The sequence below is a fragment of the Haliotis cracherodii genome, unplaced genomic scaffold (genome assembly GCF_022045235.1).
Source record: "Haliotis cracherodii isolate W230 unplaced genomic scaffold, xgHalCrac1.p SCAF_5, whole genome shotgun sequence".
Lineage (NCBI taxonomy): Eukaryota > Metazoa > Mollusca > Gastropoda > Lepetellida > Haliotidae > Haliotis > Haliotis cracherodii.
This window is the reverse complement of record NW_027266308.1, coordinates 3798401-3820978: the sequence shown is the minus strand read 5'-3', so window position 1 is coordinate 3820978 and position 22578 is coordinate 3798401. Positions and strand designations below refer to the sequence as shown.

At 39.9% G+C, this 22578-nt stretch overlaps 1 protein-coding gene across 1 annotated transcript; it reads right to left on the bottom strand.

The window, feature by feature from the left end:
• Positions 1-14021: 14021 nt before the first annotated feature.
• LOC139444345 (neural cell adhesion molecule 1-like) lies at positions 14022-19745 on the bottom strand. Its single transcript, XM_071225281.1, has 7 exons — positions 19688-19745; positions 19297-19551; positions 18409-18738; positions 17428-17778; positions 16023-16058; positions 15327-15413; positions 14022-14194 (listed from the first exon to the last, which is right to left on the bottom strand). The coding sequence occupies exons 1-7, from the start codon at positions 19743-19745 to the stop codon at positions 14022-14024; spliced, it is 1290 nt and encodes a 429-aa protein (XP_071081382.1).
• Between the last annotated feature and the right edge of the window lie 2833 nt (positions 19746-22578).

Genomic DNA, 22578 nt, shown 5'->3' with positions numbered 1-22578 from the left:
TTTGATCGATCATCCCAGCAATGGTATCGTATGGACTTACCGAAACCTATGTAATTGCGAAGCCTGGGTACTGGGTAATGAATTTTGGGAGTCCCAGGACTATAATTGGGCACCAGCTTAGTGACCACTGTACCAACAGAAAAAAACATACAAATTATGGCTGAGGCCTTTTGCTTCTTTCAGAAAGGGGTTTTCTCGTTTGAAACGAAATTTAAGGACTGAGTAAATAAAACGTCAAAACCAACAAACTACTCTGTAGAGTAGAGTCGACTGTACCATTGAGACTATATCATGATCATGTGTTATGAAGCACTATCAAATAGTAAAGAAACCAGATGTTCGCGAAAAGGTGAGCGTATCCTGCCCCACCGGTGGCTTCCGTCACAAACACATGCAAAGGCAAGTCAGTTGTTCACCTGAAAAGACACGGAAACATATGGTACAAGTCAAAATAGGGAATTGTAACGGACATCATTTTTGTCACTGATGCGTCAAATTTGGAAATATCCTCCCCTAAAAAAATCTGATATGGAATGTCCGAACATCGATCGTATTTCTGATCAGAACAGAAACATCATACAAATCAAACCTTTACTTTCCATTTAATCATTCCAACGTCCATATTCCTGTGTGTCCAATGAATATTATTTGCGTCCATTCATAATTATTATGCGTACAGGGCGCAATATTTACTGCTTATAATCCATGTATGAGTGTCTCTGGAATATGCATGTTGTTTTGTTGTATTGAATTTTCTGTTAATAAGTTAGTCATTGTCGTGTTAATTTTGTTTATAAATATTATTTTATTAAATATTACAGCAAAAACAGGTGAGCTACAGAGTTTTGTGCACGTGGCAGTATAATTGTATATATCAGCATAAAAATTGATTATTAATCCTTGCACCTTTCCGTAACTCCAGCTTGTTTCCCCTTTTCGCCATATCTTTTGAGTGAGTGAGTTCGTTTTTACGCCACTTTTAGCAATATTCCGGCAATATCAGTGCGAGGGACACCAGAAATGGACTTCGAACACTGTACCCATGTGGATTTGTTTGTTTGTTGTTTAACGCTGCATTCAGCAATAGTCCAGCTATGTGACGGCGGTCTGTAAATAATCGAGTCTGGACCACACAATCCAGTGACTGACATCATGAGCATCGATCTACGCTACTGGGCTACAGTGATGACATGGATCAGCCGAGTCAGCGAGCCTGACCACCCGATCCCGTTTGTCGGCTCTTATGAATGCATAGTTGCCTTTTACGGCAAGCAAGGGTTGCTGAAGACCTATTCTTCACGGGTTGTGCGTATCGAACCCGGAACTACAGCGTGAGGTGCAAACGCTTTAACCACCTCAAGGCAACACCACCCCCCACCCACCCCCTTCCCCCCAACCCATTGGATTCTTGAAACGTAGTGATTAACCGAGCAATTTGGTCTCTTTAAAATTGTCTCACGCTATAAACATCCTTAAGGGACCGACCATATTAATTTCGTTGGGGGGATTTTGTTTGGAGGCTAGATATTTCTTCATTCTTCAGCTACTGATGCAAAACAAGACATATTTTTAAATTAATACTAGGAGCCTAAATATTTGAGCTGTATAATTTGGGGTTATTTTAATTGTTTTGTTGAAAATATCGTTTTTACCCTAAAGTCTGAAGCATGACTATTCTTTTCATGCATTCTTTTCATGAATTAACTTCTTTGATAAAAACCCACAACAACCAAACACAACGATATCAAGTCAACTCATAAACGGCAATTTCCACACTGGGTTGTCCAGAAACACGGTTTCTAGGTGTGAGCGCTTGCTGTGCCACGTAGTTGCTACACCGCTGTGTTGCATTCCAAATATATACATGTACTGAAGAGCAAAGGAAACCATACATCTCAGTTGATGTTGCGATATCTTTGACTTTCAATTAGAATTTCGTAAGTTAGCGATATCATACCCAAAAATATTATCCTGGATTTACGTCAACACTCCCAAAATACCCCAACATGGTTTTATTCTTTAAAATATGATTTGATTTAGAACTTTTAAAAATTAAAAAAATTAATTCGCATAATATGCAAGTGTTGTTGGGTATCTAAGATATCTTATCTTGAAAATCAATAGATTTTGCTCTTTTCGGCATTAATTAATAACATTTCAAACATGTTAGCGGTCATGTGGTTGCAAGTTCATTTCCAACCCCGGTCGGCATTGAACCAATATATTTTTACACAAATTACCCAGCCACAGATTACATTTCACAAACTGTTGCAGGAATGAGCGATGGTTGAGTAGAAATAAATCAAATTTAACAGCAGTTGTTTAAAAAACAAACTCAGTATTATTTTTTTTTACCCTCAGTTATTACCTTTTTTGCTCGTGTGTTACTTTATGTTCTTCATAATTCTATTATATTTTTATTCATAATCATCACCATGATTAAAATGCATTAAATCGTTAAGGCGCTTGTCAATTCTTGCTCGACTATCCACTGTATTATATCTCCATTCTGTTATGATGAATACCGCTAAAAAATACCATTTATTATTTAAGAGCATGTGAGAAATTTGGAACTAACAAAGTCCAAGCCATATTACGGAGAGGGGCGTCAAAATCAGCTCTACATGGTGTACACATGTGGTGAATTGGTGTGAAGAGTCAACGCTTTAACCTCGCTAGACAAACCCAACCGCCAATGGCTTTGTCGGTTAAGATTATTTATATAAACAAATGTCAAATCAGGTCAGAAGCGTTGTATATTTCAAGCAGGTGTTCACCTGAATAGTCACGTGATGGCATGGTTACGAGTTTAGCCAATCGGGAAACACTTCCGCTGCATGAGTTTTTCATGCGCGTGAACCAGACTCCATTGGTCGAAGCAGACGACGCTTACTTTATCAAGTGTACCGGTGCAACAATTTCAACAAGCTGTTAAGAATTCATTTAAAAGCAAGGTTACAATGGGCATTTTATCATGTTTATATTATTCACACGCTACGGTGAACGCTGTTTCTTCTTTTTCTTCTTTCTTTTGTTGTCGGGGGGATGTCATGTGTATTATGAAGACGTTCTGCCCTGCCGTATGTTTTCACTCTGTAGAGGACGTTGAACAAAACCACAAGGTAAGTGTGTAATTAAACAATCTTTTGGTGAACTTATGATTATGTAAAAGTATAATCGCTGTGGCTGTAACGATTCACAGATGATGTTTGTGTGTGTGGGTGGGTGGGTGGGTGGGTGGGGGGGGGGGGGAACACATTGTCCCATGTCGTCAATGAATATAAAGCATATAATTAAATGTAAGCATACAGCATGTACAATGAATCCACTGCTTCTAAATTCTGTTTCGCAGCAAATACTCTGCATGTATGCAGATCTTGACCAATGTGTGGAGGCGTTGGACATTAGTCTCCTTGTTAAAATGTGTTGAGAATAATAATTTGGTGTGTGTGTGTGTGTGTTTGTGTGTCTGTGTACACCTTGAGAAAACTCTTGTTATTTTTATCTTACGGATATACAAGAGAGTTACAGCCACTATTAGTTCAACTAACATCGTAGTTCCGTATCTGTCATGCTGTCACTAGTGATCCAAAATGCAAAATAAACTGTATCCGTAAGATATTGACCCTACCTCAAAGAAGCTGATTGTGTTGAAGAAGCCGTTATGACGCAACGAAAGTGTTTTCTGTTGTTTACATCACTGGTGTTGTATGGAGAAACCATGTCGTTAAAACGTTCGCGCCTGTGACGAAACGATAATCCGGGTCCCGTACCCCAAATTAACTGAGCCATTAAGTATTTTCTCACGTGTTATAATACATAATGGGTATTGCACGTTTTCTTCCTATAGTTTAACTCTGTTGGACCCAGTCATTTGGGTATATTCAAACGAGTACCAGGCATAATTGGCAAAATAATTATGCTTGAAATGATGTTTCAAGGAACGTCTGTGTTTGATCTGCTCATATGCATCCCCGCGTCACATAAACTCTCAACAGCGATACATGTATACAGACTGGATTTTTTCAGCTTCAGATGTAAAAGCAGCTATTTTGGGAAAATTAAAAAAATTGAGCTTAAATTATTTTTTTTTATTTTTTTGTGTCAGACAATTTAGTTTTTTTTCAACAGTTTGAAGCCTAATGACATTTTTCAAGTCATTTCTGGGTCAAACAATTTTCGATAATGTTAGGTTCAGTGACCAGCGCCGACTGGAGCCATGTTCAGATGTGGTTCCCTCCCCTTTGCAGTAGAACCCGGCCGCTATAGTAGACCACCAACTCTTTTAAATGATATAATTTGATCAAATCGTTTTAGTATATGTAATGTTTGCTCTGTTGAAGATGAGAAGCACTTTTTTTCTATTTCATGTCCTTTTTTATCTGACTAAAGAGATGAACTTTTATCACAATGGTTTAATATAAATATTATCAAGAACATCGCTATTCATGTCTAAGAAAAACCTTTCTTTTATCGCATAAGTCTGTATGAACATTATCTTAACACGCAGCTATTATGCGAAAATGAGACCGAGAGGAATAGATATTTATTATTTACGTTTCACAATATAGATATATTGTGACATGTTTCTCATTTTCTGTATATATTGTGACACGTAAATAATTGATATATATTTCTCTCAGTCTCATTTTATTAAAAGCAAAACAAAGTAAACAAAGACTTTTACTAGCTGTAAAGACAATGTGTAACATTAATACTATGAATTATAGAATAGAGAGAGTATAAAATAAAATGTATCAGTCAAGTTGGTATTAATATAATAATTAAATTAAGAAAAAGGAGATACATCACTGTTGCTGTTGCGAAAAAAACGTTTGGCCGCTCTCCTGGCAAACGCTCTACCTCTAGACCACGGGGGCCTGTCGATTCAAAGATAGAAGATATTCTTTATTTCTTCCATATGAACGATTATTACAATATGTAGAGACAATTTCGATCCCGATCCGAAATGGAGAAATGTTGTTTTGGCAATTGGTTTGTTTGGAGTTTTGTTTTGTCAAAGATTAACCTAAAATGTTTGCTGTATATTTTGATGAAATTTGAAATTGCCGAGAATACTGCCGATGCTATCAATGGTCTGAAGAGTAAAGCTAGATTGTTTATATATTTTGATGTAGAGCTCGAACAGAAGTTTCGTTAGTGATCATGATATAAAGATCAGTTGTCAAGGTCCTCGGTTGTTTTGCAGTTGGGACATTCATCATTATGGTGTTTAGTTGCAGTGTTCAGATTTGCAATGGCTCTGTGAATTCTTGAACTTATTTTGTCTAAATGAGTCGAAATAGAGAAATTTGATGCTATCTAATATTAATCTCTGCATGGCTGCATGGGGGATGTTACCGTGATTTTTCAGGTGAACAATTAACTTGCCTTTACATGTGTTCGTGACGGGAGCCACCGGTGGGGCAGGATACCCTTACCTTTTCGCGAACACCTGGTATCTTTACTATTCTGGAGTGATTCATAAACACTTATTCATAAATAGTCGGGATCGCACAATCGACTCTGCTAAAACTTCTATTTAATACGGTAAGGGTGTTCCCTTTTATTTATTCGAAGAAGAATGGGAGCAGAACTTTGTTGGATTGTGGTTGGGTCGGAGACTTTAGTTGTGGAGGTTTAAAGCTTGTTGGCGAGTCGTTGGACGTTGTGCTAATGTGGATGCCAGGATGTTGCTGTTGCTGTTAGTACTTGCCGATTATACCGTGAAATAATGTGGATAAATGAAGAGTAATGAGTGCGTCTTTTAATGTTTTAGCTCCAGCTCAGATGCGTGAAATCATCTAGCTTCAGTTTTAGCTCCAGTTGTCACATATGATTCCACTTCCAATAACGAGTTAGGTTTTTAATGTATTAGCTCCATTGGATGAGCCACCTCCTGTTAAAATGAGTTGTACTTTTAATGTTTTAGCTCAAGATGAGATCCATCTAGATCCCTTAGACGATGCAGATACAGATATAAGCGTTTTCAATTTTATGGTTATTGAACTGAGTAGGCAGGGCTCGAAAATACCACTCGTCCGCTCGTCTTGACGAGTGGTAGTATTGCAGGGCGAGAAAGACGTGAACTATCGCTCGTCCAACCGGGCGAGTACACATTTCAGCCATATCAATTCATCTCTAATCAAATTCAATAAAATGTTATATTTTCTTGAGTGTAGTGCGCACGCAAGTATTATGAGCACCCCCTCTACGTGATTCAGTATTTTGGAAAAGAATATTCGAGTATTAGGCACAGAAAAAACATAACGTCATATCCCTTCAGCGAATTCAAGCAGGTTAACGATGGGGTGATAACAAACATGGTCAATACAAATTTGAAAATTGATATAAAACATCTCTAGACAATATTATTTACCGTTTTAGGTATGGAACAATTTCACTAGTCACCGTCGAGACTCCCGCCCTTCTGATGGAGAAAACTTTATGTTGACATATAATAGTCAAACTACAACAAATATGACTTTGAACGAGTTAAAGCATGACGTTTATGATACTTGTCATATGATATTCTCTGTCAAACAAAGTTCGTTTCAAGGCGTCAGTAGCGGTAATCTGACCATGGTTGCTGTAAATAACGGTCAGTTGTGCGATCTACCGATTTCGTCGAAAGTAATGAAAACAAAACTGAATAAAATTTTGAATACAATAAATATAATGAGTTACAAACATAAGTCCAGATATACAATGAACAATTTTATAACCAGACAGTGTAATTACATGATTAATTTGCGTACTTCAGTACGGATTTCTTGACATGGTATTTCCAGGGTTAGTGCTTACGGCAATGTCTTTGCATTAGGAGAAAAAAAACATCACAAATAATATTGCGCATGGGGGCAAGGGTGGCCCAGTCGTCTAAGGCGCCGCGATTCGCCGTGCAGAGTTGCCTCCCTTGGGTACGCCAGAAACCTATGATTGTTGGTTCGAATCCCGGTTCACCCCGGTTATGTTTCTAGGTTTGTCAGCACCATACCCGTGCTCGTGGGTTTCACGGAAGTGGTAAAAGTCTGAGACCTGCCTCACTTCGGGCTTTCCTCCCACTTTAAGCTGACACGCCGCGATATGACTGGAATGCTGTTAAAAGCGGCGTTAAACCCAACTCACTCACTCACTTATATTGCGCATCCCTCTCTAGACAGCTGTGTATTTTCATATAAGGGAATAGAAATAAAGTACAGTATGTAAGATAATATCTAACCTAAAATATATTTTATCTCTCCCACGTTCTTAGAAATAATAACGATACACACGTCACTCACATCACGGCATACTTGGCAACTGTCTGTTCATTATTTTTAAAGGAATGTAATAATATTTATTATTTCTGTTGCAAGCGAATTGGTGAAGATGACTAGATGGCAGGGACTATGAGTTATTAACTATCCCCAACTATCAGTTCCGAATTCTTGACTGGTGATTGGGTGGAAAAATAAGTTCAGAAATTAAAATTAAACGTTCAAGGGAAAAGTAGGAATATGTTCATTGCTGTGAATATGAATAAGTTATGAATTAAATTCAGTCAGCACAATATTATGCGAAATTGCTGAATATATTTGTGAATTTGTACTTTATAAAGGTAAATTGCAGAAAATGAGTTGGTGTCTAATGTTTCAGCTCCAGTTGTGACGAGCCATTTCCTACTATGTGTTGTTTTATGATTCATATTCAGTTTGAGACGCGTCACTTAGACCAAGCAGATTATTTTCCTGATAGAATCATTTTATCATTATTATGGCTTAAACTCGGCGCCGCTTTAGCCTCCATATAGTTTCTGTAGTCACGGTGACTTTGACTGAATGTAAGCATGTCCTTCTACAATTGTAGGTTATACCTAGACGACCAAGGTGCCTGGACATGGGTTACACATTGCAACTGTCCGTGGTCACGTGGGCTCCATTCTGAGAAAGCCATGCTATGCTGGACTTTCTCTGTGAAGAATGTGGTCAGTAGATATAGGGGTGTATTTTGCTGGTCCGAATGTTCCGAGTAGTGGAGAAAGTATAACCTTCCGCATTCATGGTGAAGTGTAAGAATGAGTTGCGGGTGCTGTCCACACCCAATGATACCCCAGTTACCGTAGAAAGGCAGTTGTAGTGTCAGCTGAGGTCGTCTGGAAGTCAGATCACTTTTGAACTTATATTGATAGTTTTTTAAAAGCTCTTAGCTTCAGGTTTGAAATGAAGCGAAACACTGTCTTCGTTCGGCAAGATCCAGTTAAGACGTGTAAAATCCTTCTTTGAGTTAGTCTTTACATGTTTCAGAACCATTTGAGACGCGCCACTTCCTGTTGTAATTGCTCCCGCCATCTCCTATAGTTATCAGTTGGTCTTAAAATGCTTCTGATCCCGTTAAGACGCATCACTTCTATAAGTAGTTAGTCTTTTAATGTTTGAGAACCTGTTGAGACACACGCCAGTTCAGATGTGCAAAATCCTATTTTTATGAATTGGTCTTTCAATGTTTCAGATCCCAAATGATCTAATATCTGGTGTGAACCTGGACGCCGAATATGTTTTCGGGCCCATGTTTTCATCCTGACTTAAAAGACCGTTCTGTGTATCCGTCTCTAGTACCCCGTTCACATGCGCCTCTATACATAATCGTCACGATATGGCTGAAATATTGCCGATGTGACGTAAAGCTTTAACTCACTCACTCACTCACTCTATACATAATTTATGTGTGTATATGTGCATGCGTTTGTAGAAATACTACGTGAGTAAACTTGTCGTGTGAACGCGTTTACTCATGTGTGTATATTTTCACCAAGAGCCAATTTGCATTATGTCTGGAGCAGATGCAAATGTAAATGTAAATTTCCACTGTGTGTATATGTTGCAATGTGAATGTTTATGTTAACGTATCTAATTAATATCTGTTCTTTTGCCTACACCAAACAAATTGTCAACAATTGCCAACCTTTATGTGTATATACAGAGTTGAGTGGACGGGATTTTCTTCTGGTTTCAAGGAGTCAAAACTTTGTGTACAAATTAAATCAAACAGACTGACGAATATGTGTGCCTTACACAATTTACATACTTTATTTACACACCTAAGTTGATTTTCATGTGAACGCATAATGATTTACATATACACACGTATGTATAGTTACACATGTGCAAAATTACTTACGTTAGTAAATGTTGTACATGTGAACGGGGTATAGGTTTGGGAGGTTTAAAACAATTTTGGTACCCCAACTAGAAGAAGAACACAGGAACATTTACTGTGTAACCCAACATATTCATATATGTTGTGTCTGGCAGGCCTTATGCAGAGGTAGATTTGTCTGGTGTGGCCCTTTCTGTACTCTGTGAGATGAACCAGTTCATTTACCATTACTTTCATGTGGTACCTCCAATGTTTGATCTAGCCCTTGAATGGTCCCTTCTTTTGGGGGGCCTGGGGCCACACGCAGCAGGGGGTCCCCGGCAGACATCCATATATGAATATGCTGGGTTACACAGTAAATGTTCCTGTGTTCCGATATTGGTACTTTGTTCGTTTGACCAAAGTGCTCTGGGTTGCTGCTCTATGATGGAAAAGGTCAACAATGTCTGGCCTCTTTGCTGCCAAGTCGCTGTGCTCAGTGGGATCTTCTGTATTTGGGAGACCTCCTCCGTTAGCTAGTGGTAGAGCTGAAGGTCCGAGGTTCGATCCCCGGCCGCGTAATAACAAAAGACGTTAAAAGATGGTACTTGTTGTTACCCTGTCTGGCGCTCGGCATTGGGGGTCTAAAACAAGGACTGGTCGGCTCGGAGTCAGTATACTGTGTCTGAGTTGGGATTTCATGTGAAGCTGTGGCATGGTATCTCAGTGGGCTAGCACTACATATCGGCATCAGTCCGGACTAGTACAAGCAGCCACACAAACACACACACGTACATGCATGTCGCTATATAAGTGCAATACTCTTGGACGCGACGTTAAACCCCAATTCACCTCACCTCACCGGTATATAAGTGAAATAATATTGAACACGACGTTAAATACAAAACGTTAACGACGTTGAAACCTAAAGGCTAAAACGAAGAGAGAGGTCATAACTGCTACAATATGTCATATATAGAATATAATATAATATAGTATTACGACTCCATAGTCATTGCAGTGTGACGTTCGAATGACGCGTGGACAACAACATACACTATGAGACCAGTGGCAATCTCCAGCTAGCAGGTATACCAAGATGTATTTGGTATTGTCGGATAGCTTCTAATCTCTAGATTTTCCAAAACCAATTAAGCCGACTTGAAAGTGTCAGGTAACAAGTCCTGTTAGTGCGTTTCCGTGGTAACCATGCTGTTTTGGAAAGAGCAATGTATACGGATAAATCTTCACGATGAATATAAATTTTATTAATTTTGTGAAAGTTTGCGTTGTTCTTAGCACTGCCCCTTCTATCTTTGTTGCACTCAAGGTCAAGGTCACCATGGTAAGATTTTCAGCTATAAGCGCCACGTTTTTGGTATCACAAGAAAACCTATACAATCTAACAAATGTTACATTTGGGATAATACTTTCTCAGTAAAGTACAGCTTCCAGTTGTTTTTTGGTTGAATCACATCCAGGATTCGAACCAACACTCTCAGAGCGAGGCACCTAATTGAAAGCACACAATCAGCAATCATAGAATCTATTTCCTAGAAAAACATATCTCAGGGCGGTACATATGCATGGATCAATAATAAACTATTTTGATATTAATTTCATGAGATACAACATCATTTCATTAATTGTTTACTAGTTCTGGTTAAAACATGTTTATGTACAGTGTCTTTTTCTTTCGACGAATTGATGTTTCACCTGTAAATAGTTCTTAAAATGAAAGTTAACAATGTTATAGTTTCCATTTCCACATCGATCAACGAGTCCACTCATGTTTAAGGGCTCCACACATTCGTAACCAGGCCGAATTGCAGGTTACGGAAAGGGGCGAGTGGTAACGAATGTGGCGCACATTCGGGTGTCTTATCTCTTCTAAATGTACGGTAACACGGTTTTCTAATTCCATTTCAGTTTGGCCAATGTAAATAGCACCACAAAAGGCACTTTTAAATTATATATTAAAAAAATATAACTCTTTAGAGAGTTCGTATGATTACGGGAAGGTTTTTGTCGTTTTAATAATAATAGAGTGAGTGGGTGAGTGAGTGAGTTGGGTTTAACGCCGCTTTTAACAGAATTCCAGTTATATCACGGCGTGTCAGCTTTATGTGGGAGGAAAGCCCGAAGTGATGCAGGTCTCAGACGTTTACCACTTCGGTGAAACCCACGAGCACGGGTATGGTGCTGACAAACCTAGAAACATAATCGGGGTGAAACGGGATTCGAACCCACAATCATAGGTTTCTGGCGTGCCCAAGGGACGAAACTCTGCACAGCGAATCGCGGCGCCTTAGACGACTGGGCCACCCGTGTCCCTTTAATGATAATAGAACAACGGTGTTCGCAGAGGAGAATGACACTCTTGGCGGTTCTTGACATTTGAATTAATGTGGAACATTTAGGAAACTGATTTGAGTCAGAGAATGTTATTGAAGTTTAAGACATCAATTCCTTGTTTTGCAAATTTCAAATTTGAGTAGGTTTCTGGTTGAATTGTACTCTCTAGTCGATTTGAGGGGCTCTGAAACTACTGCTTGCAGTCCTATCAGTCAGATGTCCGATTAGTACTTGTCCTGACTTAAAATGCTAGTCCACTGATTTATCATGCCGCTGTTTTCCATGAATAACCCACACAGCATGCTCAGTCCGAGCCGCCAGTCCGAGTAATGCCGAACGCTGGACAGGGTAACAACAAGTACCATCTTTTAACGTCTTTTGGTATGACGCGGTTGGGGATGGCACTTCCCACCACCAACTCACCTGGCAGACACTCTACCCACTACACCAAGGAGACGGCCTTGTTCTGAAACAGTGTGTGATACAGAGCTATTTTTGAAACATATCCATTTGGAAGAGTGAGTGAGTGTGTATGGTTTTACGCCACGTTTAGCAATATTTCAGCAATATCATGACGGGGGACACCAGAAATGGGCTTCACCCATTGTACTCATGTGGGGAATCGAACCCGGGTGTTCGGCGTGACGAGCGAACGCTTTAACCACTAGGCTACCCGACCGCCCCCTCCAAAGACGGAAGACTGCTATATCACCTCCTTGTTTACCACTTGTTCACTTCCGGGTTATGCTCAGAGAGTTTGCCCAGCTCTGGACCTACAGTTTTAGCTGTTTAGGGCAGCGTGCAAAAAGATAGGAAAAAAGAACACAACTAAAATTAATGGTCTTACATTTATTTTACTGACTACTTACGATGATAGTTTCAAGCAAAGGAAAAGAACACATCATTTAAAGAAATATGCATTTCATAATTCTTTTTCATATTGCTATGTACAAAAACTAAGCTATCGAAATCTGTATGCAAAATAAGTGTGCCGTTTCTAATTCCCCTTTCAACAAGGAAACAGTATTTCAAGGCAGGGTATTAACTGTTGAAAGCTGGAAATGATTACGACTCTAATTTACTGGTGATCAATGCTTTAATGTTTCTAATGTTAATTTGAACGGTTATAAAAATTCGAATTTGAACCTTGATAGAAGATCCACAAAAATATGAAGCGTTGTTATCCAACAAAGGACACTTATAACATATCATAAACATAAATGTAAAGTGTGCAAAACAATGTCACACGGGCTTGACGTGACATCCATGTCACATGGTGTTGAATACATGCCACATCAAAGTCGCTTGGTGTTGTATACGTGTCACATGGTGTTCTATTCATGTCACACGGTGTTGTATACATGTCACATCCATGCCACACGGTGTTATATACATGTCAAGTGGTGTTGGATGCATTTCACATCCATGTCACACGGTGTTATATACATGTCACATGGTGTTGTATACATATCACATCCATGTCACACGGTGTTATATACATGTCACATGGTGTTGGATGCATTTCACATCTATGTCACACGGTGTTATATACATGTCACATGGTGTTGTATACATATCACATCCATGTCACACGGTGTTATGTACATGTCAAGTGCTGTTGGATGCATGTCACATCCATTTGACACGGTGTTGTATACATGTCACATCCATGTGACATGGTGTTGTATACATATCACATCCATGTCACATGGCGTTGTATACATGTCACATCCATGTCACATGGTGTTGTATACATATCACATCCATGTCACATGGCATTCTATACATGTCACATGGTGTTGTATACATGTCACATCCATGTCACATGGTGTTTTATACATGTCACATCCATGTCACACGGTGTTATATACATGTCACATGGTGTTGGATGCATGTCACATCCATGTCACACGGTGTTATATACATGTCACATGGTGTTGGATGCATTTCACATCTATGTCACACGGTGTTATATACATGTCACGTGGTGTTGTATACATATCACATCCATGTCACACGGTGTTATGTACATGTCAAGTGCTGTTGGATGCATGTCACATCCATTTGACACGGTGTTGTATACATGTCACATCCATGTGACATGGTGTTGTATACATATCACATCCATGTCACATGGCGTTGTATACATGTCACATCCATGTCACATGGTGTTGTATACATATCACATCCATGTCACACGGCATTCTATACATGTCACATGGTGTTGTATACATGTCACATCCATGTCACATGGTGTTTTATACATGTCACATCCATGTCACACGGTGTTATATACATGTCACATGGTGTTGGATGCATTTCACATCCATGTCACACGGTGTTATATACATGTCACATGGTGTTGGATGCATTTCACATCCATGTCACACGGTGTTATATTCATGTCACATGGTGTTGTGTACATGTCACATCCATGTCACACGGTGTTATATTCATGTCACATGATGTTGTATACATGCCGAACGGTGTTGTATACATGTCACATCGCTGTCACACGGTGTTGTATCGATGTCACATGATGTTGTATCTCACACGAGTGTGTCGTGGAGGGGCCTGTTGCTGCTGATGTTGCAGGAGTTGTTGAAGTAGTTCTTGTTCCCAGCAACATGGGGTGTCACCGGCGGTAATATATCCTCTATGACACGGAATATGATATCGTCATCTCCCATGAAGTACGCAGCAGGGTCGGTCCGTCGCTTACCTGGAAGTACATGGTCACCTGTATCCGTCTGATAATACTACAGCACATGCCCTCCCTCATCTGCCTGTCCTACGGGGGGCACGGATGGCCCAGTTGCCTAAGGCGCCGAGATTCGCTGCGGTGACCTGCGTCCCTTGGGCACGCCAGAAACCTATGAGAGTGGGTTCGAATCCCGGTTCGCCCAGATTATGTTTCTAAGTTTGTCAGCACCATACCCGTGCTCGTGGGTTTCATCGAAGTGATAAACGTCTGAGACCTGCATCACTTCGGGCTTTCCTCCCACATTAAGCTGACACGCCGCGATATAACTGGAATACTGTTAATAGCGGCGTTAAAACCCAACTCACTCCACTCTGCCTGTCCTACAGAGTTAGCTATCATGCCTGGTGATTGTCGTACTGTTCCTAGTCCATACATCCAATACAAATAATGCTACATTTCACGAATGAAAATAAACTAGTTTGGACAAGAGAAACAAGTGGTTAGTACTATGAGCATCGTCATTTCAGATCCGTAAAGATCTTCAGAAATCTATCCCTTTCGTAAGAGGCGACTAACCGGATCGGGTGGTCAGGCTTGCTGATTTGATTGATGCATGTTATCGCAGATCGATGCTCATGATCTCAATGGATCAATCTCATTAAAATCAGATCTAGGCTCTCGCTGCCGCTTAACAAAGATCTGAGGACAACCCATTACGGGTCAAGTCAGAACGACCTTTCGCGAACATTGACCGACCACTGAAATGACTAACAAGAAGTCGACATCAGCCAAGTAGAAAGCAGCTTTCTTGAGCTTTACGCCACATGTTTCAGCCTGGCGACTTCCATTTCAGACTACGCTTGAAAAATATGTTGACATAGTTCTCGATAAAAATCTGGGATGTCCTCAGATCTTTGTTTAGCGATAACGAGATCTGATTTTAATGAGATTGTCAATGGATAGGACACGATTATTTACAGATCACCGTCATATATCTGAATGCGGCGTTAAACAGCAAACAAACAGAATGACAGAACACAATGTTAGTTCTGGACATAATGACGAGGATGCCCTAGAGACTGTATACAGCCTGCTATCTCCTGCTGTTTTCTCGACAAGGACTCGGTAACCCCGGGAGTGAGAAACTTACATTTGAGAACGATGATGGCAACTACTGCAATGATGCCTGCCCCCACGACTACGCATCCACCGATGATGTAGGACTTGTACTCACATACTGAAGGAAAACAAAGTCAGCGAATTCAGAAAGGTTTTCCCGGAGAGCGGAAGGTCAGTGTTCGATCATACCAAAAGACGCTAAAGCATGGTACTTATTGTTACCCTGCCTTGAGGCATTATTAAAAGGGATAGATGCCTGATCGGTTTGGGGTTGGTATACTGTGTCTGAGAGGGGTATCTATGTTAAACAGCGACAAGGTATCTCAGTAAAACCAGAAGTAGTCTTGGCAAGTAGTACAAGCACACACACACACTCACACTGACACAGACACACAAGCACGTAAATACTGCAAAATGCAGCGTTCTACTTATACACGTTTTTACTCACTTAGTGACAATGTAAGCCAACATGAGAACTGACTGGAATGAGTGAGTGAGTATGGTTGTACGCCGCTTTTAGCAATATTCCAGCAATATCACGACGGGGGACACTAGAAATGGGCTTTACACATAGTACCCATGTAGGGAATCGAACCCAGGTCTTCGGCGTGACGATCGAACGCTTTAACCACTAGGCTACCCGACCGCCCCAGAACTGACTGGATCGAAGCAAGACTCAATAATATATGAAGCCAGATAAAGTATTACCTCTCCTGTCAATACTTACCAGCATCCACACAATCCTCCACCTCAGGAACTATACCTGATAAATAGAAAAACATGAGTAAATTAGTCATCATCAGGAAACAACCTGGAGCAGGCAAACCGCTGGTCCACAGTGTGAGATTCGACCCTGGAGGACGATGCCACAGGTCATCCAGATCACAACTGACAGAGACCTGTGATTACCCAAGTTCTACCTTTGTTCATCACACAAATTGATAACATAATCCCCTTTATAATATAATGGGTAGGTTTCTCGGCAGGATAAAGCCAACGGATAAAAACGATTTCCGTTGGGGGCATATGCGGATAGAGATGCAAATATCAAAGGTCAAGTAGGGACTACTTTAACTGTTTATAAACAAACATGGCGTCGCCCTTTTCATTCGGCGATTGAGTCAGAATTAACCATCGGGAATCTGGAAAAACTACTGGGATAATTGCTATCATTATCAAAAGAACAGTCTAATATACTGAAAATCTGTGTCTAACTGTGACGTAGCTTAGGCATTTTATAAGCTTTGGCAACTTTGGTGATATAAATTTCGAAACAATTTTGCGAGGGCACGAGGCCTAGCCAAGCGGGATCAGTAGCCATATCTGTGCTTGTAGACCTCTTCGGCCTGAAACCTCCTCCACATATTAAAAAAGTTGGATTTGGCGGAAATATGTTTGAATTGTTACCTTGTTTCGTTTTGTCGCTGTGTGTACATCTGACTACACTGCTTAACGTTATGACAGGACAGACCGACTGTCAACAACGTCTGACCGTGGCCGTGACGTCTCATAGACTAGGGTTAGAGTAGTTACCCTAGCGGACAGACCGATGGATTGCCGCGAAAGGCAATTAAAAACAATTGTTGTTTTGCGTATATGTTGCTTCGCCACTGTATAAGAAACAGATATCAGTTGGAACTATATTGGCTACTGTCACTGTCCGACTGACACATCACTTACCCTGTGACGTAATGAATATTAATGAGCGCATTCCAGGAAAACTCGCAATGTTTCGGTAATGTTTGTGAGAGAGGGAAAGCTATTTTGAAGCACAGAATTAAAGAATGACATTATTTGATAAAGAGGTTATCACGCTTGTGTGTTTGGGGATGGTAAATATCCTGTATTAGGAATAAACACTATGTATATAGCTCGTCAAGGCTCGCTAAATACAATGTATATTCCTAATGCAGGATATTTACCATCCCCAAACACACTCGCGTGATAACCTCTATTTATTGAGTGTCTTAAATGGAAAGCATGGAAAGAGTGAACAAATATCTAGTTTACCTGACAGAAATATCCCCCAGCCAAAGAAGGCATCTAAGGGCCCTTCAAGCGTACATATCGTCAAACGTATTTACTTGTTCTTATATGTTCAGCTTCAGTCCCCATTGAAAGAAACAACTCACCAGATTGGTCATTCAACACGGCCTTGTCAACGAGTAACAGTATTGTGTAGTTCAGAGTCAGGTTAGGATGAAGACCATTGGTCACTGTCATCATATACTGTCCCGTCTCGGTCACATTATAATGACTTAATACAAAGTTTCGAGCGTTTCCATCCACAGCTGTTTCATTCAAGCTGTGGTCAGCATCACCCTGGTTCAGCATCCCCCTGCCTGTGCCTGCTCCAGTCCGCCGCCAGGCTGCCACATGGGACTCGGGGTTGGACAGCACCGTGAAATTGACCACCACAGTGTCCCCTCTCTGTGCTGACCAGGTCCATGGCTGTTTGGCTGCATCCTGCAGTTTGGGTGCACCTGTACCAAATAGGAAATATTAAATTAGAACTTAATTCTGTCCAATTAAATCATTATTTGCAACCCATATTGTTAAAAAAAATTAATGATTTAACCAAATACCTTGACGGTTAGGGATTTTATCAAAGATATAGTGTCGCTCAATAGATATTAGGCTATAGACCTTCGAAAAAGAAACTGCATGCCACAAAAATAAAGATTTGTTGTTGCAAGGAGTTTCTTATCCCCAAATAATCAGGCTCATAAATTTAAATCAATGATATCTGGTGTTGCAGATGAAACTGAAAAAATATATTTAGCCTCGATACAGGTTCCACAAATCAATTTTGTCATTGACGCGTCAAATTTGGAAAAGCCCTCCCCATGTCCACCATAAAGGTCTCGTTTGACGCTTTTTGAATCGCATGACGTATGGGCATGCTAGATTGTACCCCAAACATTGTCAAATGTAGCCCCCCATGCCCCCCCCCCCCCCCCCCCCCCCCCCCAGTTGATAATGATAATAAGGAATTACATCACACGTAATGTTTTCACTGATCAAGGTAGAAACAGTGTGCTCTATTGTGCCACACACGTGAAATGGAGACACCCAACCGCACCATTCCCAGTTTATGATGGTAAAAGTCTTACATTCAACTTCTAACTTGATTAATATCTCGATGGGTGCCGTTTTATTGACGCTGTTCCCAGCCTGACACACATAAACACCTTCATCTACACATCCGGCGCCAGTCACGTGATAGGAAGTCAGGAAACTTTTCCCCACAGGTTGATGAAGACCGTACGTCAGAGTCAGGTTATCAGTCTTCACTGTACCGCTATCTTTGTGCCACTTGACGAGTGGTGGTGGGAATCCGTCCACTGCGCATGACAGAGTGACATTGGCCCCTTCCTTGGTTTTATAGCGAGTCTTTGAAGGGGGAAGGTTGTTGACGGACAGGGATATGTTTTCAGTGGGATCTGAAAAAATGCCTGTATTAATAACTATAAATTCATCAATTTTAATACGACGTTATTAACTTGCAAATAAGTGAACGTATTATTACTACTACTCTGTATGAAGGTACTGTTAATACCAGTTGACAAGTCTCGTTTCTCATGACTTTGGTTCAAACAGACTGGGGGTGAGGGGGAGGGGGGGGGGTGGGGGGGTGATCAACCGCTTGGTTCGGAAAGATATGGATGTCAAGGTACGTGCAACAGAAACAAAACAGATTTAAGACCGAAATTTGACTTTAATGGGTGTCTTAAAAGTACTTCAAAATAACTTCAAAATTAATATTAGTGTTCACATTTATGAGAATCAAAAATGTTTATAATACGTCTCGAGAAGAATATGTCCGCTGTGTGTGATCAGAGACCGTATAATACATATTATATTTTATGGTCTCTGGTGTGATATAATCTGCTCTTCTGAAGACAAGGTCACACGAGCGGTGTTACATATAAAATTATTCCATATATGTATGTTTTACTGTGAAACGCTATTATCAAATTAACAATGACAATATAACTCACAGTTAACCAAGATTTCCAACGTCCCATTCTTCAACTGTCGACCCTCACTGTCCTCTACAGTACATGTGTAATTCCCGTGGTCGGTCTTTTTAACCGGGTTGAAATGGAGAGTTTCGTTTCCCCAATGGAACGTGGAGTCCCCCTGTTTTCTCCAGGTCACGTGACATGATGCACATTGTGATGAAGAACAGTTGGCAGCAGCTTCAGTACCAGAATCGAGCCTCCATGACGAGCCCCGCATCAGAGATACAGCGGCTGGAAAATAATCATCAATTGTTCAATGCTCATCAATTTCTTGGGAAATATTTTTTAACTTACGAAAATTTTAGACAGTATTTATTTACACCCAAGAATCGTGAAACTGTATTTCTTACAAGAGGAAAATCAGTACCTGGATTTGATTTAGAGACCATCAACAACAACATTGCGAGCCAGTGTCCCAGCGCCATCTTGAAAATGACTGAATGCACAGGAGGTGTTCAGTGAAGAGTTTGTTTCGATTAATGATAGAGGTTAGATTAATTTCCGCTGACTAATCCCATCACCGACATGAATGAACGCATATATTTCCGCAAGTTTTCACATTTAACGTTTCAATTTGACAAAATGTAAATTCACGAGGTATATTAAGTATGCATTCTGCTCACCCCAGCTTTAGCAAACGCCTGGTATCTCGACCATGTGAAAGTGATTCATAAACACATGTTGATGATATAGTTAAAAGCTTTTAGCAGAGACCTCATAGGGAAAGGGTTTTGTCGCTTCTATCACGTAACCACGTCGTACAAATTGTGAAATCAAATGTGTGGTTTTGTAGGAAATATCTTTGGTGTAGTATGGTACGTTCTGGAACGTTCACACACTGTAGCTGCAGACACATGTCTGCAGTCATGTCTGTTTCTCTTTCAGTTTCCTTTGACCGCCTCCGTGGTCTAGTGGTAGAGCGTCCGCCAGGAGAGCGGAAGGTCCGGGGTTTGATCACCGACCGCGTCATACCAAAAGACGTTAAAAGATGGTACTTGTTGTTACCTTGCCAGGCGCTCGGCATTAAGGGGCTAAAACAAGGACTGGTCGGCTCGGAGTCAGTATACTGTGTCTGAGTGGGGTATTCATGTTAGACTGCGGCATGGTATCTCAGTGTGCTAGCACTCACTATAAATCGGACTAGTACAAGCAACCACACACACACGTACATGCACGTCACTATGTAAGTGCAATAATCTTGGACGCTACGTTAAACCCCATTTCACCTCACCTTCAGTTCACAAGGAAATAGATATGGATCATTTTAATAGCGGGCCATGTGTAACTTTCATTGCGTACATCAGTCACCCCAACAGTTTCAAAGTTCATAAAAATTGACGAGTTAAACGAACAGATAAAACTTATGTTAAATTATGAGATTTCTATATAAAGGAGTCGGGACACGGCTTGTGGTTATTTGTTGTTCAAGGGGACCTAAACTACACAGGTAAAAAACACGCTCAATTAGAATATTGTTATTCTACGTTAGCCCATAAGGGACATTGAAATATTTTCACAATGACAATGTGTTTTTCGATACAACTCCATGTATGATAAACGTATTTTAAAATACTACAAAACTTCAGAAACATTCATTGAGGAACTGAATATTGATAAAATCTCTTTAAAACCAATGTGTTCATTGAAACGTATAAACGTCAAATAAGAAACACAGATTAAAAAAGAAAACTCAATATATTCACAGAGAGGGAAAACGGGTTTCGATAGTTTTTCTTTACATTTTTTTTAGTTTTCGTGATTTTCATTTGATTTTGCGGCGTTTCTGTGTTTCATTATAAGTGAGAGAGATGTTTTTGCATTTTAGCTGGATGTCAAAATTATTTTTAGTATGAGGACAATTTGACTCACTACTTTCGGTAACATTCCATCAAAACAAAACTAACGCATGTCATAGTGATACTTTCTAGGAAACTAACTGTTTCTAGTATAGGCTAGCTGTGACATTTCCAGTTTGTAAAAACGTCTGGAGCACATCAGCGCAAGGTATGAAGAGAAGTAGTGGAGTGTGTAAATGAATGAATGAATGAATGAATGAACGAACGAAACAAAACGAACGAACAACGAATGAATGATTTTTTTTATTTCCAACAGATACATCTGAAGATTTCAAAACAACAATAGACACATATGTTACGCATTAAATATGAATGAAGGCATTTTTAAAAATTTAAAACAGATACATCTGAAGATTTAAAAAAAACAATAGACACATATGTTGCTCATTAGATAGAGAGCAGTGACAGGATACAGACATCTGGTGCTAAATGTACATCGATTTACACAAAAGTGGACTTACTGTTTCTTTGGAAAATATATTACCAAAAGATGCTTAATTATTTTAATATACGGTGAAATTCAAGCAGAATGAAATGCAACTTCATCATTCGCAATGTTTTCGTTCATATCTGAGACAATAAATGCACGTGCAGCGAAAAAGAGCTTCTTGATTGAAAGATAACTTCATGGACGCTTTCTAACACTTAGATGTGGATCATAGGCTAACTCATACCACTAACTAATACGATATTCATTTCAAATATTAATTGAGCCATACAAAAAACATTCTCTAACGCTTCAGTCTTCAGAACGGTGACATTTCCGTGTCGTGAATTCTCTCTGGTTACAGATGCAAATATAACGTGAAAGTGTGAACTGGACAAACATCTGAACACCTTAAACTCACATTAATCAAATGAAGTTGAGTTGAGATATTCAACTAAACAATTTCTATTGCGTTGATATATATTTTCATTTTTTCATTCGACTTTTCAACTGTGTTCCTAAAATATTTATGTTTTTGTCAAAATTGTACTGACGCTTATTTTGCGTACAGGTTCTGATGTCCAACGTTAATGCTGTCGTCCTGGATGGGCTTTGGACTCGGGGTCGAGGAAGTCATCGCAAGACTCTCGTCCACTTCATCGTATACGACTGCATTTGGATTCACAGATATAGACAGCGATCGAAGATTTCCTGTAAAGAAGCATAGCTTTTTCAACATGCACGAGATGCCATAGTGAACTGAAAATATGCCTGTTTATCTTGTACATACTAAACATTTTTATTTTATTGTTTTGTTGCATTTATCTACATTTTACAGAGAAACAAATAACAGTGACATTCGGGTGGTATGAACTAGCATCAATCTCTGTACATACTGCACAGCACTAGAGTGGAAACGTACATAGAGTCTAACGATCAGAACTTAAATCTAGGAATCTAGGAATCGATGTTACA